At 40.0% G+C, this 22,220-nt stretch overlaps 2 protein-coding genes across 5 annotated transcripts; both read left to right on the top strand.

Annotated features, from left to right (window-relative positions):
- Positions 1-10: 10 nt before the first annotated feature.
- stmn1b (stathmin 1b) lies at positions 11-2,433 on the top strand. 2 transcript variants are annotated; one of them, XM_031751567.2, is made up of 5 exons: positions 11-141; positions 1,227-1,270; positions 1,464-1,636; positions 1,744-1,935; positions 2,023-2,433. In XM_031751567.2, the coding sequence occupies exons 2-5, from the start codon at positions 1,255-1,257 to the stop codon at positions 2,080-2,082; spliced, it is 441 nt and encodes a 146-aa protein (XP_031607427.1). In that variant the 5' UTR covers positions 11-141; positions 1,227-1,254; the 3' UTR covers positions 2,083-2,433. The 2 variants fall into 2 exon arrangements, with proteins under 2 accessions (XP_031607427.1, XP_039475118.1); XM_039619184.1 differs by having other exon boundaries at positions 51-160.
- A 4,285-nt stretch (positions 2,434-6,718) lies between these two features.
- On the top strand, positions 6,719-14,735 carry paqr7b (progestin and adipoQ receptor family member VII, b). 3 transcript variants are annotated; one of them, XM_039619183.1, is made up of 3 exons: positions 6,719-6,856; positions 7,191-7,339; positions 12,467-14,735. In XM_039619183.1, exon 3 carries the CDS (start codon positions 12,473-12,475, stop codon positions 13,529-13,531), a length of 1,059 nt encoding a protein of 352 aa, XP_039475117.1. In that variant the 5' UTR covers positions 6,719-6,856; positions 7,191-7,339; positions 12,467-12,472; the 3' UTR covers positions 13,532-14,735. The 3 variants fall into 3 exon arrangements, with proteins under 3 accessions (XP_039475117.1, XP_039475116.1, XP_031607439.1); XM_039619182.1 differs by lacking the exon at positions 7,191-7,339 and having other exon boundaries at positions 6,739-6,856; XM_031751579.2 differs by lacking the exon at positions 6,719-6,856 and having other exon boundaries at positions 6,867-7,339.
- The last annotated feature ends 7,485 nt before the right edge of the window (positions 14,736-22,220 follow it).

The following is a 22,220-nucleotide window of genomic DNA, read 5'->3' as shown; positions in this document are numbered from 1 at the left end:
GATTCAGACCAATGAATGCAAACCTCGCTGATGACGTATGGGGTCGGTGGGTTTTGTGCGCCAAGGTGCAGATGTTAGCAGTTTGAATAGAGGAAAGAATAAGGTGGCGGAGGTCTGCTTTTCAAGCTGAAGCACTTGACGGTGAGGACAATGGTCTCATGTATGTGTTTAACCAGCCGTTCAGACCACTGCTGGCAGACTTTTAAGAGGGTTTTGAACATTCTTTTGAGTAGTTTGGGGTTCAGATTCACAGCACTGAAGTAGTTATTAATGGAGTTAATTGCTATGGCCGCTGTGCAGAAAGGATGGATTTTTATTGCATTAAAGTAGATGAAAAATATAGATTTTTAAATTTCAAATGTTTTGACAAGTATAGTCAGTGTTCTGCTAACATGTGTCCATACTTTCAGAGTTAATTAATTATTTTACACTAAAATTTTTGTTGTTGTTGATGTTATTGTTATGATGCAACGTTTATCGGTCGTTACATTTTGCTAGCAAACTTGGGGGTTTCGTTTTATTTTGCTTTTTATTTTTCAGTTCAACTTTCCAAGTGCAGTTTTGTGTCTTTGTTTTCACTGCACTGTCTAATCAAAGAGGTCTTGCTCCGCCCCCGCCTTTTATGTAAGTTCCTGTTAAAAAAAAAAAAAAAAAGCAGCAGTCTCCACCTGTGGGCAGGCGGGGGTCTTATAGCATGGCTTGTTCACACCGTTTTGCTCTGTGCTCTATTGTGCTGACAGTAACTGGGGCATCATAGAGGTGCAGAACTTGTTTTGCTTGACAATTAAATTAAAGTCATGTTGTGACTGGTAAGTTAACGCATTATATAACGTTATTTATAAGTGAATATGCAGTTGGTGCCTGTTTTATAATTAGAGTTAATGAGAAAGCTGTGACTCATTTTATCCACAAGCAAACCCACTTTTTAAAAAAGAAAAAAAATCAATTCAGACCAGCATAGTTGACAGATTTTAAGTTTACACCTGGGAGATGGAAAAGAAAAACAAACCTAATGATGAACAGTCCGCACTGATAATGATCCACTGTGTGTGTTTGTATTTTTCCAAAGACATTCTTGACAATGAAATGTCAAAACATGAGCTGCTACCATCAGCTCCATACATTGCAAAAGTACATGAAAAGTTCTGCATCCTTTAAAGTGTCATTGATGCTCTCCCAGTTGATACCAATTAATGTCTTCTTTTTTTTAAAATACCTTCTTACAGTGGCATTAAAGACAGCACTTCTGATAAAATGGCAAGTTCTGGAGGTAGGTATAAATTGTGTGCAATGGTTTGCTCTGTTCTAGCAACTTTTACACCTTAATGCTTTTAAATTTTACAGTGTGTTGCTGTGTAGTGTTAGTGTTAACTAAACAGGAACTGCAGCTGATATTTGAAGTTCAGTGTTACCCTGCAGCTCCATCTTTCTTTCTGGCAACGCTAGTGTTTCCTGTTTTACAGACATCCAAGTGAAAGAGCTGAATAAGCGTGCATCGGGTCAAGCGTTTGAGGTCATCCTAAGCCCCTCGACCCCAGACGCTAAGGTGGATTTTCTGTTGTCCCCGTTGAAGAAAAAGGAAACTTCACTGGATGAGATTAAGAGGAAACTGGATGCTGCTGAAGAAAGACGCAGGGTATCTAGATTAACAGCAGGCTTTATGAGCAGACAAAAGGAAAGAAGTGTAGCCTGTGTGCTTAGAATTCTGTAAAGTGCAACAGTCGTGTTTTGTCTGTCTGTCAGAGCCACGAAGCTGAAGTGCTGAAACATCTCGCTGAGAAGCGAGAGCATGAGAAGGAGGTCATCCAGAAGGCCATTGAGGAAAGCTGCAACTTTAGCAAGCTGGCCCAGGAGAAACTGAATCAGAAGATGGAGGCGAACAAAGAAAACCGCACTGCCAGGTTGGCGGCCCTCAATGAGAAGTTTAAGGAGAAGGTAGGCTCTCAGTGGTGCACCAACATCAGCTTGTGTAATATTAAAAATAATAATAATAATGTTTTGTTTCTTCTTCTTTTTTAACAGGACAAGAAGCTTGAAGAAGTGAGAAAGAACAAGGAGGCAATGAAAGAACGAGAGAACTAATCCCCTTTTGATCTCTAACGCAGTTTTCACACCTCCAAAGATAAGCTGTATTTTTATGACTGACGTTTAAACGCAGTCTTGTGCTCTTTCTTGTTCGCATTATGCTGTTCTGATTAAGTTGGTTAGATTAAGTCAGGATGCAGTCTGACTTTTTTGCTGTAGATTTCACTTTGGCAGCTGGTTATATTACCTTCTTTAAAGAGGCATTTGCTGGTAATAAATTGGTCCTTCTACTTCTTAATGTTGAAATACATCACATGCTGTTGTAAACTGTTGGTAATGCTGGATGTTATTGTAGACTGTGCAGTACAGTCCCATTGTTACACCATTAAAGTTTGTATCCTTTTTCAACTTTCTGTCATGTGATGATTCATCTACTAATTATAATGAAGATGTTATTATAGCTTCATGCTGTATGGTTTTAGGACTCCTCTGACACCTGCTGACAGTTTTACATTTAAAGGGTTTTGCTCATTTTTGCTGTTTTGACCCTTCTGGCCAGTATGAATGGAAAAAAGTGGAGTGAATTCTCCCCAGTTGAACTGGTTGCAAACTTAAGCTAACAGTGAGACTGCAAACTGATAGCAATGTTAGAGTCAAGAAGTTTTATTTAAAAGGTCATGAGCCAAATTCCGTAGTTGTGCAGGTATGATCACAGCTAAGACTTAAACAGTAATGTATTTTCTTGATATTATGCAAGCTTCTGCTATACTAAGTTACCAGTAGCCTCTGAAATTGACTAGATATTTTCTGAATGAAAGACACTGCCTCACGCCACTGATATGTTTATCATGGGTCAATAAAGCCTTTCTAAATAAAAAATAATTTGATACAAGACGTGAAAAGAATAATACTTTATATCAACAAGGCAGTTTCCACATGGATCATCAGCTACATGTCTGGGAAAACATGACAAAGCTTTGTCACTAGAAGTGCTTTTTAGCACAGATGAAAGGATGTATTCTCTGCATGTGCTGGTCTCTAACTTATGCAGATTGCTGCCAACAAAAATCTCATGATGAATTAATTATGCACGCACTGTCCTTTAGATGACTGGAAAATCTGGGGGGAAAATACACTGAATTACACTTAGGTCCATAATTTGTTGGACAAAGACACTACAGATTTTTTAAGTTTCCCCTCTGGGCAACATCCACCACAGTGGATTTTAAATTAAACTATCAAAATGTGACTGAAGTGCATTGTTGTACTCGGAGTCAAAGCTGCTGGAGAACACCAAATCCATTTTCTTGATACCACCCAGGTGGAACACTAGAAATAAACTCACTGAAACAAACAGCCTAGAGCACCCTGATACCTCAACTTTTAGCTCGGGGATTAGCCGTATGTTTGTTGATATCATGAAATGCTGGTCGGTGTTTTAAAATATTGCTCTATTTCTTTTTAATGATATAATATCTGTAACTCTCTGAATAAAGCAGAAATAATTCTTTAAGTGGTCAAAATGCCAAAGAATAAAACTGATGTATCCGAGCACCTTTACATATACTGCAGTGCCAATTTAAATGCAGTGATGTATGCATAAATTGCACAGTGGTGCTAGAGAATGTCATAAAGTAGCATTCTTGTGCTGGAGATGAGCTCAGGGAGTGTCAAATGCTCTCTTAGCTGTTGGATCTGAAAAAAATTATGTGAAATTTGAGAGGCTTATAATTATTTAATGTTTTTTTTATTATTTACAGCTGACTTTATATTTTCCTAAAGAACCTGTGGCTGTGGACTTTTTCAGGTTGATGTAAGGTAGCACCTGCTTGCCACATGATGTTCTGCTTTGTGTTAGGACATAAAGTTCTCATCAGTTTTTATGGGTTTGTTTACCTTTGCTTCAACTTGCACAGACTTGCAGTCAGTGTGTAACCTGTTGCCCAAGATGGAGATGCCACTCAGTGCCACTTGGCAGTGTTGATTGTGTTCAGTGACCTGCTTGACATGTTTGATTATTGAAGTTTTAAAGTGTTAAGAGTTTCAAGTTTTGGTGTATAACATATTTTATTCCCTTAATTGGTATATTAGGATGTTTTTTTTCCTATTTTCTGCTATTTTTGTTTTCTTTTTGTAATCTTATTCACATTGTGAAATACAGTACATTCTCTGTTTATTGCTTGTTTACAGAATGTAATTGAACAGTAAATTAACATTTCTTCTGTAGAATAAATTATAGTGTCTCTCTTAATAATTTAATGATTTGCAGTGGTCTAGCTTCATGGGTATTAGACTTGTGTGCTGTGTAAATTTAAAATAATGATAATCTGTACAGATTATCCACAGTGTGAATTATTTACACAATGACACTGGCTTACATAAAGTCAGGCTGGTGGATTAACCTTTTTTTTTTTTCCAACTTACGTCAGCTCTTCATCTTCCAGTTTGTCCCATTAGAAGTCAACACATTTTTTTTCCTGTCCTTTTAAACTTTATGCACCACACCAGCTACCTGTGTATCCTCCTTCACAACCACCATCCTTTAGTGTCCCATCTTTTCATTACTGGCACCATTTCCAGCCCATGTAACACAGTATCTGCTCTCACTACCATTGTGTAAACCTTTGTCTTCACTCTTGCCAGTATTCCCATCTGTGGTAAATCATTTCTGACACATGCACTCCACCGTACCTCTCACCTCTCGTTCACGCATCAACCCCTCCACCGTTGCCACCTCAGCTAACCAATCCTCTCACCTGTCCAGTCCACTGTCCTCTCTCTCATTCATGCACTGTCCTGACTTTCATTCGTTTTTTTCCCAGAGGATATACTCTCCAGGAGCTTCCTGACTTGCTCTGTACTCTCAATGCAGATCACAATGTCATCTGCAAACAGTATAGTCCACAGATGCTCTTGTGGGATCTTGTCTGCCAGCGTGTCCTTCAAGGAAAGGGCTGAGCATCGACTCTGTGTGTAATCCCACCTCCACCTTGAACCTATCTGTCACTTCTACCACACACCTCACTACCATCTCTCTTCCCTCACCAATCACCCTCACATTTCTGTCTCTCTTAACTTCCTCATACAGCACCACACTTCTACTTCTATGCAGTTTCTCCTTATCTGTCTGCAAATACAAACAGAAGCTTTCAGACCTTGTATTAAACATCACATCTTTGGTGTTTGGTTTGCTGCTCATTAATCATTAGATCTCTTCTTAACCTAGCTTCCCCTAATATTTACCGTGACTTCATTGCTACATAGATTTATTTGCCTTTTGTTACTTTAGCAGTGTCATGCTTCTTATCTGCTCACACACACATTGTGTTAAACATCCCTGATCAAACATCCCTCAAACCATCCCTCGTGAAAATCCTCATACCTTTCATCCTCATGAACTTTCTGATCTACAGTCTCCACACGATCCAACCTTTTCTTTCTCTCCCCTTCTTTGCTTCAGAGCACTCCTTTCAGTCTCTCGATCCTTTTGCTTGTCAGCATATTTTCATCCTAATCCTTCACAACCCTTATCTTTTACATATCCTTTATGGCAGTCGGTGCAAGACCTTTTCTCCATCCTAAGCGCGCAACCATGACTACAACTGTCATCTAACAGAAAGATATAAAATATATTTATCTAAAATATTTATAAGATATAAAAAGAAAAAGAACACAACCAGAAGAAAAATCTTACCAGGCTAAAATCCAATGTTACTATTTTTGAGAACGATACCTGAAACAGTACCATCTATTTTACCGTATGATAAACTGCTTACCATTCAGATCACATTCTAAATTGCCCTATGACTCTTCAATTAACCTAATATCGCTAGCTGCATGTATCTGAACTGCAGGAGAACATTCAATCTCCACACAGAGAGACTCCATCCAGATGGTGGAATTGAACTCAGAACCTTCGCCTGTGAGGCAACAGTGCTGAACACTGCACCACCGTGCTGCACTGTGTTACAGGTTTTCTTTGGAAGTTTAATACTCTGTGTTCACCCTATACAGTAAAAATGTTTATATAAGAGTGTTTGTGTTGGAGTCTTGTATTGCTCCCCTCGCGCGCAGTTCTGTACAATCCCTCTTTGTCATGTGTTTGGAAGAAACAGCTGAACTCATCAGCCTGGAACTATGTCCTATAGTGCACTGCTCCTCCCATGTCTGACCACACAGGGGACAAAAGCTGGCCTGACTTCAAGAATCGTTTCTCAGTATTTTCTGGATTTCTCTGGATTGCTGGACTGACTTTTTTTTTTGCTACACAAAGATGTGTCTTCAGCTCATGGTCCCCAGAGCTGACATTAAGATACAGAGAGGATAAATACCCAGAAGACCAACACATCATTGTTATTATTTTTTCTGTTTTAGGCACGCCTCTTAAATCCATCTGGGAATATAGACTGAGTAGGGTCGTTGGCTGCAGTTAAATTAAACTTTGTTACAGAATGCTAAACAATGGAAAGACTATAGGCTGTAAACTTAATCTGACCACAACTAAGAAGCAGGGAAATTGCCTGTTTTGATAAGCAAACTAGACCCAGTGGAGCTGGCATTGTGTTATGAAAGGTATCTCTGAAGCTGAGACACTGAAGAAGCAGTGCCGTCCAGTTTTTATGGGCTTCACGATATCGTGTTTTAGTGCTTTGTCACAGTACTCAGGAAGAACTGTGTGGCAACTGTGCAACTCATTTGCACAAGTGGTGACAGGCCGGTTGGCTGTCGTGTTTAAAACGCTTGTTTTGAAAAACAGCAGAACTTTTACATCTTTATTAGAGCTACTGAAAGATTCATCAGCCTGTGCCCACAGAGGGTAAACTACATGCAGGTGAGTCTGTGTAAACAAGAAGGGAAATGCAGCATTGGTCAGTTTTGTGGTGCTGGAACAATGAAACGCTCATTAGACGGAGGAATAACTAAATATATTAATATCTGAATATCTTATTAACATAAACTTCAAACTATTTTAGAACAGGTGTTAACACTTAGCTAACGGCGGCTGGACGTTTAAAGCTCTTACATATACATATGACAGTGGAAGATTTTCTTCTCGTTTGCCGGGCGTTAGCTATCATTGGTCGAATGGATTTGCACGAGGAGCCTTGTGTTTGCTGATTGGCTAGAACATCAGTCCGTTCACCAAGCGATGTCCTCCCTCCCAGCGACTGAGCCGTGAGAGCCGCCAGGCGCCGCTCCCGTCACGTTTCTCCGCTGCATGTTCACCGCCGTCAAATAATGTTATCCATGATCTCCACGGCTCGTCCATCCTCTCCTGTATCTTCGGCTTTGGATTGATTCTCCCGTCGAACAGGTATGTGTATTTATTTTGCCATTAGCCTCAGTCTATGAATTATCTAGAACATTCGTTGCATCAGTAGAGGGATGCGCCTCGAACGCAAAGCCCTGTCATTTTTTATCATCGTGCAGCGGCATTTCTCGGGCTCATTCAGCACTAATGCCTCACTGCAGAGCTATGTGGTGTCCACGGGGAATCGAGGCGAGACGATGGTCGGTGGAGAGGTAAATGCAAATTCATCCCGGCCACTGGGTGTCAAGTTTAAAGCAGACCGATGGCGATCAGGTGCAGGTTTGCTCGGGGGGAATTGGCTGCATCAGGCCCGTAAAGGCCCGCGTTTAATACCCACTAGCACTTACGCACTCACACACACAGACACACACATTAGCTTCTTCAGCATTTTCGAGAATTTTTCTTTCACCCATAAATATTTCAACGTGCATCGCAACCCTTATTGGAAGCGGAGGGTGTGGACGTCGGATGGGGTTATGTTACGTAATCCCCCCCTCATTCATCACTCCACGCTATCCCTCCTGATCGCCGGCCCTTGTTCATCCCACACAGAATGATCTCTGCAACGCTGCTGCCTTCGCTCTCTGCCTTTCCTAGTCCCTTCTCTGAGGCCTGGAGTGAGCACATGTTAATCAAAAGAAGTATTGATGAATTGAATGACCTTTTCTCACTATAGGGGTCCCTTAAGTACGCACATGTGACTCAGCATTCTGAGCGTAGCTTGCTAAATACGATTTAATTGGCCCAACAGAATACAAAGAATTTGTTGACAGGAAGATTTATAGAAACTTTGTATTTTCCCGCATCGTGCTCCAAACTGAGCTTTATTTGAAAAGGAGGAGCTAAACTACTGTGTGGTAGTTCAGCTGCTTAGTAGGCACATGTCATGCCTTCTATTAACTAGTTATACTGTGATATCGGTGTCTTTTTGGATAACTGTGTAGCACACTGCAAGCAGATTACCCTCGTCAGTTTGCTTTACCCATTAGTACTTTCTATTTCAATAGCAACACCTTTTCAGCTGCAGGTGTTTTAGATGAAACCCCATTTTCAAATCCATCGTGCATTTTTTTTTTAACTTAGCCGAGTAGGAAACATTCACTCTGTGTCAAGTGCTGCACTTTTTGGGAAGCAGTTTCTCCCCATTTTCAATCAGTGCAGAATTTATGAGCTTAAAGGCAGCGGAGGTGAGCGTTTTATTGTACCCGAGGTCCCGTGGTGTGCATCCACCCTTCGAAGTGATGCATTATGGTGAGTGGAGCGTAGAGGCTTCAGGACACTTTCAGACACACAAATCAGCTTATTAAATTTTGGATAAGTTACCTTTGGTCCCAGCAGATGGCTTCACCTCTCTGAGCCTGGTTCTGCCTGAGGTTTCTTCCTGTTAAAAGGGAGTTTTTTCTTCCCACTGTCACCTAGTGCTTGCTCGAAGGGGCCGTTTGATTGCTGGGGTTTTCTCTGTATTGCTGTAGAGTCTTAACCTTACAATATAAAGTACCTTGAGGCATCTGCTGTTGTGATTCGGCCCTATATAAATAAAATTTCACTAGCTGGGCCCACGTCCTCATTTTAGGTTTGTCAGCGTTTTAGTAGGTAAAAGTGAATGCTTTGACATGAATTGAGCTGCGGTTTGGGAAAAGCCTCGAAGGGGACTGGGCCTGGCAGATCCCCATGTACTAAATAGAAGTGAAGAAGTTGAAGAATGGAGAACAAGGAGGGAGCGAGGGTGGGGCACGTAAACGAGAATGATCAGCTTGCAGAACTGGGGGAACCTATATAGATGACAGCCGGAAGGAGCGTGTTTGGAGGCGTGGTCCTGCTCCTGAAATTCCGATACATAATCTCCAATTAATTTAATTTCAGACGGGAAACACTTAAAGCTGTGCTGAGCTGTATTTTTTTTGTTACCAACAGTGGATCAGAAATGCTGTGGGGGAGCTTAAACTGTTTCTCTCTGCAGATAATATCAACTAGTTGGTCATCTTTATTGGAGCCTTTTAAACTACCGATTTATAGATCACTGCTGTTTATATTTAGACTCTTATCAACCCCACTTTTACCCAGAGGAGGCCGTGTTATTTTTAGCAGAAAGCTTTTCAAGATAAACCCACTGCACACCACCAGCAGGGCATCTAACAGAAGAAACACAGTTGCGTAATTAGCTGCCAAGAAGTCGGAAATGTTCTGAAGTTTGACATGTGACAGATGTAACATTAAGTCAAGCTGTCACATAGTTTCACTGCCCCCCGGTGGCCAAAAAAATTCAGTAGGTTAAATCAATTAATTTAGTTTTTTTTTTCATTTAACCGGGTGTTACCCCAAGTCTGATGGCTTTTATAATCAGTCAATCTATTGATTGTTTTTAAATAATAAAAGCAGTGAAAAATGAAAAAGATGTCAAGTTCTCCAGTGCTCACAGTGAACTGTGTGACGATTAAAAAAAATCCAAAATCCAAATCCAATTTATTTATATAGCACATTTAAAAACAAAAGGTTTGCCCAAAGTGCTGTACAAAAACAAAGTGTAAAACACAAGATAAAACCACTGACACTTACATAAAACATAATAAAACACATAAACTATCAATATAAACACAACACATATACAAATATCAACTCACGCCAGTCTGAACGCTATCGAAAAAAGGTGTGTTTTCAAAAGCGTTTTAAAAACAGGAAACAAAGATGCCCGTCTAATATTTAAAGGCAGCGTATTCCAAAGTTTTGGGGCCATAATTGAAAAGGCTCGCTCTCCTCTGCATTTGAGCCTTGATTTTGGGACAACCAACAGCAGCTGGTCAGCTAATCTGAGGGTCCGTGAAGGAATATAAGGGTGAAGTAACTCGGAAAGGTATGGGGGAGCGAGACCATTAAGGCATTTATAAACCAGTGTTAGGACTTTGAAATTAATTCTGTGATGAACAGGAGGCCAGTGAAGAGAAGACAGGATAGGTGTTACATGTTCATTCCTGTGGGTACCAGTTAAGAGGCAGGCAGCAGCATTTTGAACAAGCTGAAGACGAGCAAGAGACCCTTGGCTGACTCCAACATAAAGTGCATTGCAATAGTCAAGCCGTGTTGAAATAAAGGCATGTATTACCTTCTCCATGTCACGTCTTGACAAAATTGGCTTCAGCTTTGCTATTTGCCTCAGCTGGAAAAAGCTTTTTTGCAACACCGAATTAATATGTTTGTTCAATTTAAAATCTGAGTCCATAATGACTCCCAGGTTTGTCACATGCTGCTTGATATAAGACCCTAGCCAACCACAATTTACGAGCGCTTTGCATGAAATATTATTAGGTCTAAATACAATCACCTCCGTTTTACTCTCATTGAAACTCAAAAAGTTCAGAGCCATCCAAGCTTTGACATCTTCGAGGCAGTTTAAAAGGATTTGGATGGAGCCTGGGCCATTTGGTGCTAAAGGCAAATAAATTTGGCAGTTGTCTGCATAACAGTGAAAGGATATTTCATGTTTTCTATAAATAGACCCCAAAGGGAGCAGGTATAATGAAAAAAGAAGAGGGCCAAGGATTGAGCCCTGGGGCACCCCACAAGAAAGGGGGGCTGAGGTGGACTCAAAACCTTCAACTTTAACACTAAACGTTCTGCAACTCAAATATGAGCGAAGCCAGTCCAGTGCTGCACCTTTGATGCCAACAAGGTGTTCCAAATGAGAGATAAGAATATTGTGGTCAATAGTGTCAAACGCTGCAGTAAGATCTAAAAGCACAAGGATCACGGAACTTCCACAATCAGTAGCTAAAAAGATATCGTTAAAACACATAAAAGTGCTGTTTCAGTTGAGTGTAGATGTTTAAAACCAGACTGAAAAAGTTCCATGATGCCATTAGCATCTAAAAATGCATTCAGTTGGGTAAAACTATTTTTCCAATAAAAAGGAATGGCTATTTTTCTCATTTTTGAGCACTGTATTTTCATAGCATTTCCAACAGTCCTTTTGCATTTCAAAATCAGAAACCTGCAAGTTACTGTCCTTCTTAGCACTGAGGTTCCAATTGCTCTCCCTCATTGATGTTTGACACAGCTCGGGAGAACCAGAAGGTTTAATTTGTAACCATCTCTGGGGAATGTAATTTAGATGGGTTCAAACTGGTTTAAATGAACAGGGACTAAACGTGGATGGGTCATTGTAGGAGGTCTCAGCTGACCTGATGGTTTCTTGGAACTTCCAGGGTGGCAGAAATTTAAAATAGAACAGCTCATTATCAAATTATTTTTCTCATTTTCAAACATTTCAAAAGAAACCTGTCTAAACTAATTTGACAGGGTCAATAACCAGGGCTGGGGAATATGTTTAGGCAATTTTTTCTCAGTAAAGGTTGAGGACTAAGTCCTAAACTAATTTCAGGGTCAATAGCAGTGGAAGAATTAAAGATTTGACAGCGCCTGGGTGGAGCGCGAGCTTTAAACTCATGCACAAGAGAAATGTCAAATAAAACAGGTTTGTGATCAGAAAACACGGAATCCCCAATTTCCAAATTAAAACAGATAAACCACACGATAACACCAGGTCAAGAGTGTGTGCCCTGCTGGTGTGTAGGGCCTTGTACAGACTGTACAAAGTTAAAAGACTGAATAAGATTTAAAAACTCCTGAGCAAGCAGTCCATCAGAGCAACAGACATGAATATTAAAATCACCAATTATTAAAATCCGATCATATTTAGGCACAATGTCAGCCAAGAAACATGAAAAGTCATTTAAAAAGTGTTTGTTAAACTTCGGTGGTCAGTAGATTACCGCACACAAAACCGGTTGAAGACGTCCCAGTTCAAACATCAAAAGTTCAAAACTGTAGGGGGGAACCGGTACATGGAGTTGCTTGCAATTAAAGTTATTTTTAAAAACTGTCAATATTCCTCCTCCTCTACCCGATATCCTTGGAGCATTTAAAAATGAGCAGCGAAATCGCCTAAAATCGTGACCTGCGTTGTTTTTGGGTGTCATTCTGCTCAGTGATCCAATGACCGCTGCTCAGATTTGCTTTGTGATATCAGTAGTATTGCAGGAACAAACACGCAGCAGTTTATAAATGTGTTCATACATGTTGACACAAGTGTGGCTCAAAGCCAGGTATTGACTAACCCTCCTCTTTGGTCTACAGTTCGCCATGGCAACGGTGGTGATGGAACAGATCGGTCGCCTGTTTATCAACGTGCAGCAGCTGCGGCAGATCCCTCAGCTGCTCGAGTCGGCCTTTCCAACCCTGCCTTGCACCGTAAAGCTGTCCGACGTTCCCTGGGTGTTCCGCGAGCGCCACATCCACACGGGGTACAGACAGCCGGATCTGAGCTGGCGGTACTACTTTCTCACCCTCTTCCAAAGGCACAACGAGACCCTCAACGTGTGGACCCATCTGCTGGCTGCCCTCATCATCTTGGTGAAGTGGCAGGAGATCTCGGAGACGGTGGACTTCTTGCGAGATCCTCACGCTCAGCCCCTCTTCATCGTGCTCCTGGCAGCTTTCACCTACCTCTCATTCAGTGCTCTCGCTCATCTCCTCTCTGCCAAGTCGGAGCTCTCCTACTACACCTTCTACTTCCTCGACTACGTGGGGGTTGCCGTTTACCAGTACGGGAGCGCTCTGGCACACTACTACTATGCTATAGAGAAAGAGTTGCACACTACTGTGCAAGGGTTCTTTTTGCCCGCTGCGGCATTCCTGGCTTGGCTCACGTGCTTCGGCTGCTGCTATGGCAAATACGCCAGTCCTGAGCTGCCCAAGCTGGTCCTCAAGCTCTTTCAAGTGGTGCCCTCAGCCTTGGCTTACTGCTTAGACATCAGCCCCGTAGTCCATCGCATTTACAGCTGCTACCAGGAGGGCTGCTCCGACCCGATGGTGACGTACCACTTCTACCACGTGCTCTTTTTCTTAATCAGCGCCTATTTCTTCTGCTGCCCTCACCCAGAGAGCTTGTTCCCTGGGAAGTGTGACTTCATTGGGCAGGGCCACCAGATCTTTCACGTGTTTGTGGTGGTGTGCACCCTGGTGCAGATCGAAGCGCTGCGAACAGACTTCACAGTGCGCCGCCCCTTGTATGAGCGTCTTCACGGGGATCTCGCGCACGACGCCGTGGCGCTCTTCATCTTCACTGCCTGCTGCAGCGCCCTCACCGCGTTTTACGTGCGCCAGCGCGTGCGGGCCTCTCTCCACGAGAAGGAAGAGTGAGAATTTAGACTATTTAAAAAAAACAAAAAAAACCAAGTCAAACAAAGTCTCATTTATTTTACTCTATAGTGACTGTTTTAAAATAACTTAAATGTTTTTGTCAATGAAAGTTATCAGCTCGTGATAGTGACTTCTGATTATTTCTCCTCTGTGTTCTGCCAAACAACAGTGAACTAAATATTGACTAAGGCGGTGTTGTTGTGACTTAAAGGGGGAAAAAGGGGGCTCTTGCAGCTCATCTGTAGTCAATGCGGACCCTGCAACAAACCCTTACATCCTAACTTCTCTTTATTTATTTATTTTTTATAGACGGTCTAAAGGAATGTTTTACTTTACGAAAGAAAAAAGTCTTTGTGCACAGATTAGCAAAAAAATTGAGAGGCTAGTTTCTTCAGTTGCCTTCTTAATTGTATTTGGAAAAAATCTGACTGTCTTAATCAAATTGTAGCATTTGAATTTAATATTTATAGTCCCTCAGCCTAACTTTTAGCTCCTGTTAAGTTTTACACTGGTGCTTTTCTCAATGTCCCAATATTATTTTGTGTTTCTTTGGGTTTTGGTTAGGTTTAGATATCAAAGCAGGGATTATTTTTCCATTTCCCAAGGCGCTAACACTAGGCCACGCTAATGTTTCAGCATAGTCAACAAAGGTCGAAACCCAATTTGAAAACCAAATATTTTACCTCCTTATGAAAAACAGACACTTTTCTTTGGATTTGATGACACTCTGTTGAAAACGAGGCTAGCACTCTACACTGGTTAAAAGATGAGTGGAAGATTACTGATGTCTCCTTGTTGTTGTGACAATGTTAATCTTTCTCTTTTTTTTAATTCAAAGGGCTGGAACTTCAGCTTTTGCCTTTTCACATCCTGTGATGTCAGTGCTTTGCGTGAATCATTTTCATTGTTGGTCGATCAGATTCGAGTCGTGGAAAAAGGAAAAAGCTGCGTCTGACCTGCTTTTAGTATGTTTTTTTTTTTTTGTATGATGAATATGTATGTGCCTCTACGCATGTCTTTTGGTATATACCGTGGATAATAAGTGTGTGAATGTCTATGAAAGCTTAGCCTTGCACTTCTTTCTTACCTTGTAAATAGCTGTATTTCTCTTGAAATTTTCTTTGCATCCCATTTTCTCCCCACCTGATGGCATTTGGAGCTGAATGCACAATATTTTTCTGTGGAATACAGCACATTACTCTTTTGCTGCTTCCTTTCAGAGCGTGTTTTGTGTCCTCCTGCCCATCAGACTGTAATGGGTATGAATATTGTAATTTCATACTGCCGCACTCTGAAGACTCCTCTGGTTTATCTCTTTGGTTAATGGCAGTTCTTATAAAAATATCTCACAAATATGGCTTCTGTGATAACGCCGCTTGGATTTTTATCTCACAAAATCTCAAATGCCAGAAATGATCTATATTAATGACTGCACTCCTTGTTCATGACGGTGCTTTAATGTGCCAATGAATCTGTTATTGCTTCAGGGATGGCTTTACTGAAAGATGAATGAACAGACAGAATGCAAGACATCGATTTGAGTGGAGATTTAACCATAATTCTCTTGATTATAAACCTTCTAACTGGTCTCATCATGCACTGTCTAAATCCACACTGTATATATTTATATATATATATATATATATTAGCTGACAGCACTGGCTGTGTTTACATGCATGGAGGCTGATAATGCGGTTATTCTGGTTTTCTCCTCAAATGTCATAAATCAGAATAACGTGGTTAAGTCTGTACTCCTGCTGAGAGAAATTGTGTTGTGAAGCTCTTGTGTATAAAATAGATTTTCCACACACAGTCTACAATCTAATGCTTTACTGAAATGATCCATTATGGGCTAATAATTTCTAATTGGCAACCGATGTCTCTGAAACCTCTCCCCAGCCCTATCTGTAACATAAGGGTGTTGTTGTGACCATCAAAGGGACCAAAACAACTACTTTATAGATTATAATGTCTTTCCTCTGTGTTAAAGACAACTTAACTTTCTTGAAACTGGAGGGGAATAGTTACAAAGTAACAAGTATTTCTTTGCTTAACTGATTATTTGTGGCAACAAAGACACTCTGTCACAGGCTGTCTGTGATACGTGCCGATTAAACCGGAGATCTTAACTGGAATAAGGCCAGCACTCCATGCAAGCGTGTGTGTGTGTGTGGGTGTGTGTATGTACAAACGTAGCCTCTGATACTACTGAGGGTTTCCCTTTATCCTGTTCAGAAAAGTAGGGTGAAAGGGACAAGAATGTCTTCTGCCTCTAAAAATACGTGTAACTGACTGTACTAATATTCTGTTGTATTTAAGAAAATAAAGTGTTACGGTACCTTCAGAAATTCTCCTATGTTGTTTGTACTGATTCTAAAGAAACTGAAATATCCAGTTTGCCAACTCTGCAACAGCCAAACAGCTGTGAAACATTTTCCTTCGGAAAGAAGCCGTGTGAATATATTTGAGGTCACGTCTGAATTTTTGCCAAATTTAATTTCAAACATTTGATTTAAATATTTTTAAGGATAATAAATGACTGAAAACTGTTTTTCACTCATGGAAATATTGCAAGGTTGTTACTTTCTGTAACATGACCCAGGAGAGAAACTGTTCCTGATTTTATTTGTAGAGTTAAGATCTTTGTGAGTATACACTCACGACCATGCCAGATATTAACAACTGGCCAATCACATGGCAGTAATTCAACATTTCACATGTAGGCATTGTGAAGATGACCTGCTGAAATTCGAACAAGCATCAGAATGGTGACGAAAGGTAATTTGCGTGACTCTGAATGTAGCATGGCTGGCTGGTTGGTTTGAGTATTTCTGAAACTGCTGATCTGCTGGGATTTTCACGCACAGCCATCTGTAGGGTTTTACAGAGAATGGTCTGAAGAAGAGCAACTATCCAGTGAGAGGTCAGCGGAGAATGCACAGATTGCTTTGGATGATAAGAAGAATAAGTAACCCAAATAAACACTTGTTACTAGCAAGGTATGCAGCAAAGCATGTTCAACCCTGAAGCAGATGGTTACAGCAGCAGAAACTGGAAACTGAGGCTGCAGTTTGCATGGGTTCACCAAATATTGGACAACAAAGGATTGAAAAAACATGGCCTGGTTCTGGAGTCTTGATTTCTGATTGGACTACAGGTACTGATGGTGAATTTGGCCTAAAGATGAAACCAGGGAAGCGTCCTGCCTTGTATTTAACAGTTGGTTGTCTGGTGATGACAGTGTAATGGCATGGGGGATATTTTCCTGGCAAACAACTGAGTATCGTTAAAAAGCCACAGCCTCTCTGACTATTGTTGCTGGCTATGTCCATCCCTTTATGATCACTTATAATAGCTGCTTCCAGCAGGTTAAAGGCACTAAGTCACAAGGCTCAAATCATCTCAAACTGGTTTCTTTAAGATGATACTGAGTTGTACTCATTATCATCTGTACTCAACTGGCCTCTAGATCTCAATCCAACAGGGCACCCTTAGGACGTGGTGGAAGAGGAGTTTTCCATCATGGATGTGCAGACGACAAATCTGCAGCAGCTGTGTGACGCTTTAATGCCAACATGAACAAAATCTGTGATGAATATTTCCAGCACCTTATTGAATCTGTGTCATGACGAATTACAGCAGTTCTGAAGGTAAAAGAGGAGGTCGAGAACAGTACTAACAAGATGTAACTAATGAAGTGGAAAGTAAGAGTACATGTAATTCTACTGAAAGTAAATGTCACCAGAATACACTATGATAATATAACATAGGAAGTATAATGAATCTGAACTACAGCTGCTGCGACTGTGAAAGTAAATAACATGCAGTAACGACACATGCATAAGAATAGAGTCATTTCTCAGACACACTGTACCTGCTGTTGTTTATTGTTCTGTCACCAGCAGAGGGCAGCCTTGTCGTTTGGTGAGAGCAGCAGTAGCCTTACAGCACACTGACTTGTCTCAGGTAAAAAGGAACCCTGAAGATGTATTGCCAGGTAACAAAATAAGCAAAAGCAAATGTTGTATTTATCATGGTTCATGTTTTCATAGTAGGTTTGCTTTCTGCTAAGAATACTTTTCATCACAATAACTTTAAAATAGACAGAGTTGTCCACATGAAGGTATATAGTAAAGACTGTGGAAAAACAAAAAACCCTCCCTTTACTTAAAATGGCTCTTTTGTAATAAATGTAATAAATGCATGAAGACCAAAGTAATGCCGAATGGAAATTAGCTGATTAAAAACTGTCAGTAGGATTAAGAAAAACTATTATGAGACTATAGAGTAGCTTTTTAGGCTAATACAGAACATGCTGTGGTAGAAATATAAAACAGGTGGTTTTTCCTCATCTGTCCAGGGTACAGTCAAATAGGAGTAGCACACAATAACTTTCGTCTTGGACACAGAGCTCTGAATGGTATCTAACTAGAAAACATTTTCCAAAAACCCCCCAAAATCTTTTAAGAACTGTTTTGTTATTTTCGTTACACAAGAAAAATAAATCTTTCCATTAGGGGGCACAAATGGTCTGCATATCTATTTACATCATGGATCTATAACTCCACTTTAAAATGAAATCCATCAAGGCAAGTTTTTCTTTCTTTTTTTTTAGAATAATTTTTGTAGATAGTGATACCCACTGTTGTAATGAAACACAAAACTCATTACAGGCCATCTGCAGCCAGGATTACTGAACAACAGTCTATGCTACCCCCTTTTGTTGAATTAAACCTTCTGTGAAAATGAATAAAACTTAATTATTGCTGCAAACATTTGCTTAATAGACTAAGAATAATATTACACGAGTAAATCTAATGTCTTACACGTAACTGTTCATCTGGGAGCAATGGCTGGAGCGGCTTCCTGCTAAGATTGGACGTGGGTGGCACATTATGGTTTATATATGCATATGTATGTTCTGTATGTGTGGATTCAGTCTCCCGGGTGTTAACACTTGTATTTATTTACATATGTCTGTATTCCAGTTTTTTTTCTCACATAAGTTTGTGTGGGTTTGCATCGCATCGTCCTTTTGTTATTTGTCAGTAGCTTTGGTTTATGATGATTAAGCTGCCTTGTACATCGTGCATTCATATGAGGGAACTATCTCATCAGGCGCATCCTTCTGTCTCTCGTCTGCCTACATGCTCACATGCATAACATTTGTACCCTGCATGAGTGGAAATTCATATCGTGCGCTAATTAGAACATCTCTAAACTACGTTTTCCAGTAATGGAAAAGAATCATTGGAATTTAAGGCTGAAATGGGCTCTTGATATATCTCCCTTGGATGTGATTAATTCGCAGTATTACACACTCAGACGGTCCTAAATCAAATGGCAGAGATAGTGATAATTGCCTTACAGCCTGCTTCCTGTCCTCTAACTATCAATTGCTTCCTCAGACTCCATCAATTTTCATATGCCTGCTTCTGGAGCAGCTCACCGTCTCTCTCCCAGCTTCACTCTTCTCCATTGCCTGTCTCTTGGTTTCTCTGTCTGAGAGTTGCGCTACAAAGCTATTTCTTCTCTTCTTCCCTTTTTAAATGCTTCATTTGCTTTGTATGATTTGTATCAAGGTTACCAAGGCAATATGGGGTGGCCTTGGTCTCACATCATGTTTTGTAATTAAAGGTTTGACTTGCTAGAGGGAATGGCTTTGTTCGGAGTTATTAAATCGCCTTCTCTTTTTGCCAGGTGACAGACAGCCAACTTCTCTCCCATCTCTCTTTTTTGATGAACCTCTTCTGTGCTGCCAGGTATTTTGTTCCCACATCCTTTGTTATTGTGGCATTTTCATATGGTCTCCTGCTTTTGTTATTACTTGGAGAAAAGCTTAGGGAAACTCACTGTGTTATGAAGGATGTAATCATATAAAGAATGGAACAATGCATTATCAGACTGTGAATTAGAAATGAGTCAGAATGGAAAATGTAATACCTGTTCTCCAGTCCCTCTAATGTACTCATAAGTAATAATGGCATGGTGCCACTGCATGTAGACGCTGCACAAGTGTCAAATATTTCTCCTCTAAAACCTAGTTTCATCATAGGTGTGTCTTTACAGTTTAAGCAATGGTTTATTTGAAATCATAAAAGTCTTTTAAAGACTTGAAATATTTAATCCGTCTAAAGCAGCGATGGGTTATTCATTTTTATCAGGAGGCCATATGATAAACTCAGACTGTTGTGGAGGGCTGCACCAGTGAACTTAATTTTATGCAGATATTAGTTCAGCTTATTAGTGTGGCCTTCCACAACAGTCCCAGTTTATCATATGGCCTCCTAATACAAAATTACTAACCCATCACTTTTTAAAATTAATTAAATATTTCAAGTCTTTTTTTTTCAGTCTTTTTAATAAGGTGAAATAAGACATGCTTAATATTTGGTTTATTGGTGCGGCCCTCAACAACAGTCCCAGTTTCTATTGTGGAAAAATTGATTGCCCATCCCTATTCTAAAGGGAACAAAAAACACACTATTTTGCATTCTAAAGTTCACTATTCTACCTTGTTTATTTTTTTTATTGTTTTAAATCAACACATTTGGATACTTAGTAAATATCCTCAATTTAAGACTGCAAGCCTGGAGTAATGAGGGTTGCATCAGGAACGGCATCCTGTGTATCCAACATAAGGCACTGTGACAAATCAAACGTGGATTCATCCCATGTGATCACCCCTTTGAAAAGTAAAGGAGCAGCGAAAGGTGTCTTTTTCTGTCTTTTTTTAAAATCCAATATTCTTGTTTGTTTGTTTTTTTAGATTAAAATCAAGAATTTTAAAAGCTATGACTTCCCTTGCTTCTTTCCTCGGAGTGAGGTGAGAGGATCAATATTGCCATGTGAAATGGCTAATAATAAAGCTAGCAAGACGTTAGCCTAGCTTAAAGACTGGAAACAGAGAAACTGCTCCGCCTCCTTCATAGAAGGTCGCCAAATTGACTTATCAGTACATCTAAAGCTTACAGCTAAAGTGTTTCATTTTATTAGTACTTTATTAGTTTAAGGTTCTTGTAGGTGGCTTTTATTGTACCTTTTGAGTATGGCAGGTTAACTGTTTTCCCTGCACTATTCCTCATCCTATTAATAAAGCTCAAAATAAACAAATAAGCATTTTTCCCATAATGTTTTTGGCTTATATTGTGCAGTCACTCATCAGATGGTCACATCTGGAAACAGATGTGCACAGAGAAAATGTGCCATAGCATAGTTTTATTACTCATAATAAGGTTACTGTAGCAACATGTTCTCACTCCCAAAGCCTAATATGTTATGCAATGTGCCAAATCGTTGGTATGTTATGCTTTCGGCCACACAACACATTCCTATGTTACGCGTTGGGAAAAAGGAGGAAACATGAGAACTGTTTGGACTGAATCTATACATGTACATTTATTTTTCTTTCTCATCATGAATCGCTTTGGAAAACACCATCTAACACGATTAAGACTGTGGTTAAGGTTAGGGATTAAGGGTATGTTTAGGGTTAGGATTTAGTTTAGGGTTAGGGAGAGAATACACGGCTGGATACGGAAGAGGATTAGAGCCACTGGAAAAAGAAAAGTGGGCACGTCTTTTTTTTCCCTTTTTTTTTCCAGAATTCTGAGAAAAAAGTCAGAATTCTGAGATTAAAGTCAGAATTCTGAGATTAAAGTCAAAATTCTGACTTTAAAAAGTCAGAATTCTGAGAAAAAGTCAGAATTAGATTAAAGTCAGAATTCTGACTTTTTCTCAGAATTCTGACTTTAAGTTTTTTCTCAGAATTCTGAGAAAAAAGTCAGAATTCTGACTTTAATCTCAGAAGTCTGACTTTTTTCTCAGAATTCTGGAAAAGAAGAAAAAAAAACATGTGCCCACTTTTTATTTTTTTTCCCCAGTGGCCCTAATCCTCTTCCGTAGCTGGAACATGTGTCATTCTATTGAATTCCATCCACAATTGGGCGCGTATCAGGGAGAGTACCTTTGGCGTTCCCATGGGACTACTCGGGACGTGACAAGTCTTCGGTATGTTAAGCGTATCCAATCTAGATTACACCACCAAAACACTACAACCTACTGCCATTTAAAATATTGAGTTTTACAAAGAACCCAAAGGCAGTGTACACACAGTATTAATGATAGACTGATGAGACTACTCTGTAATTGGCTAACGACTTGTCAATTATAAGTTGTTAGTTCAGAACGTTGTTTTCCCTTAGACTTCTAAAGGACCCAGAGTCTTTTTCCAACAACAGCTATCTCCATCCAGTGGCCTTCAGATAAAGTGCAACTTTAAAACACTTGCGCATCGCCTGCATTTTTCTGACTAGGCCCATCTTTTGCAATCTGTGGCAATGCATGAAATTGCACCGTTAGTCAGATATTTACTTTACTCTCATATGTTTTTATATATAGTGTCACAAAAATATTGACTACTATATGCTGTACTTTGAGTACCATGATGATGAAATCATTTTCTGGGTTTTTAAAGTTTAGTCTGGATTCGGATAAGAAAAGTTATTTTTTTTTACATTACTTTAGCCCTGTATGCTATGTACCACAATCACAGCTCTGTTCTCGCCCTTAATAGTGCTTTCTGCACTGTGTTGAATGTCACTGTGTTCCAGTGCAGCATTCAGCAATTTAATGTACTTTACAGTGTTTATTCTGGTATTTCTAAGAATGTCTGCCATTTTTCCTCATC

The sequence above is a fragment of the Oreochromis aureus genome, linkage group 11 (assembly GCF_013358895.1).
Source record: "Oreochromis aureus strain Israel breed Guangdong linkage group 11, ZZ_aureus, whole genome shotgun sequence".
Classification (NCBI taxonomy): Eukaryota; Metazoa; Chordata; class Actinopteri; order Cichliformes; family Cichlidae; genus Oreochromis; species Oreochromis aureus.
Note: the sequence above shows the minus strand (reverse complement) of the source record. Positions and strands in the feature narration are given on the sequence as shown.

What these genes read in the sequence shown, in the direction of transcription:
- stmn1b (XM_031751567.2), top strand. An exon ending in CTGCTGAAGAAAGACGCAGG is followed by an intron (nt 1,637 to 1,743) that starts GTATCTAGATTA and finishes TCTGTCTGTCAG; the next exon opens with AGCCACGAAGCTGAAGTGCT. An exon ending in ATGAGAAGTTTAAGGAGAAG is followed by an intron (nt 1,936 to 2,022) that starts GTAGGCTCTCAG and finishes CTTTTTTAACAG; the next exon opens with GACAAGAAGCTTGAAGAAGT.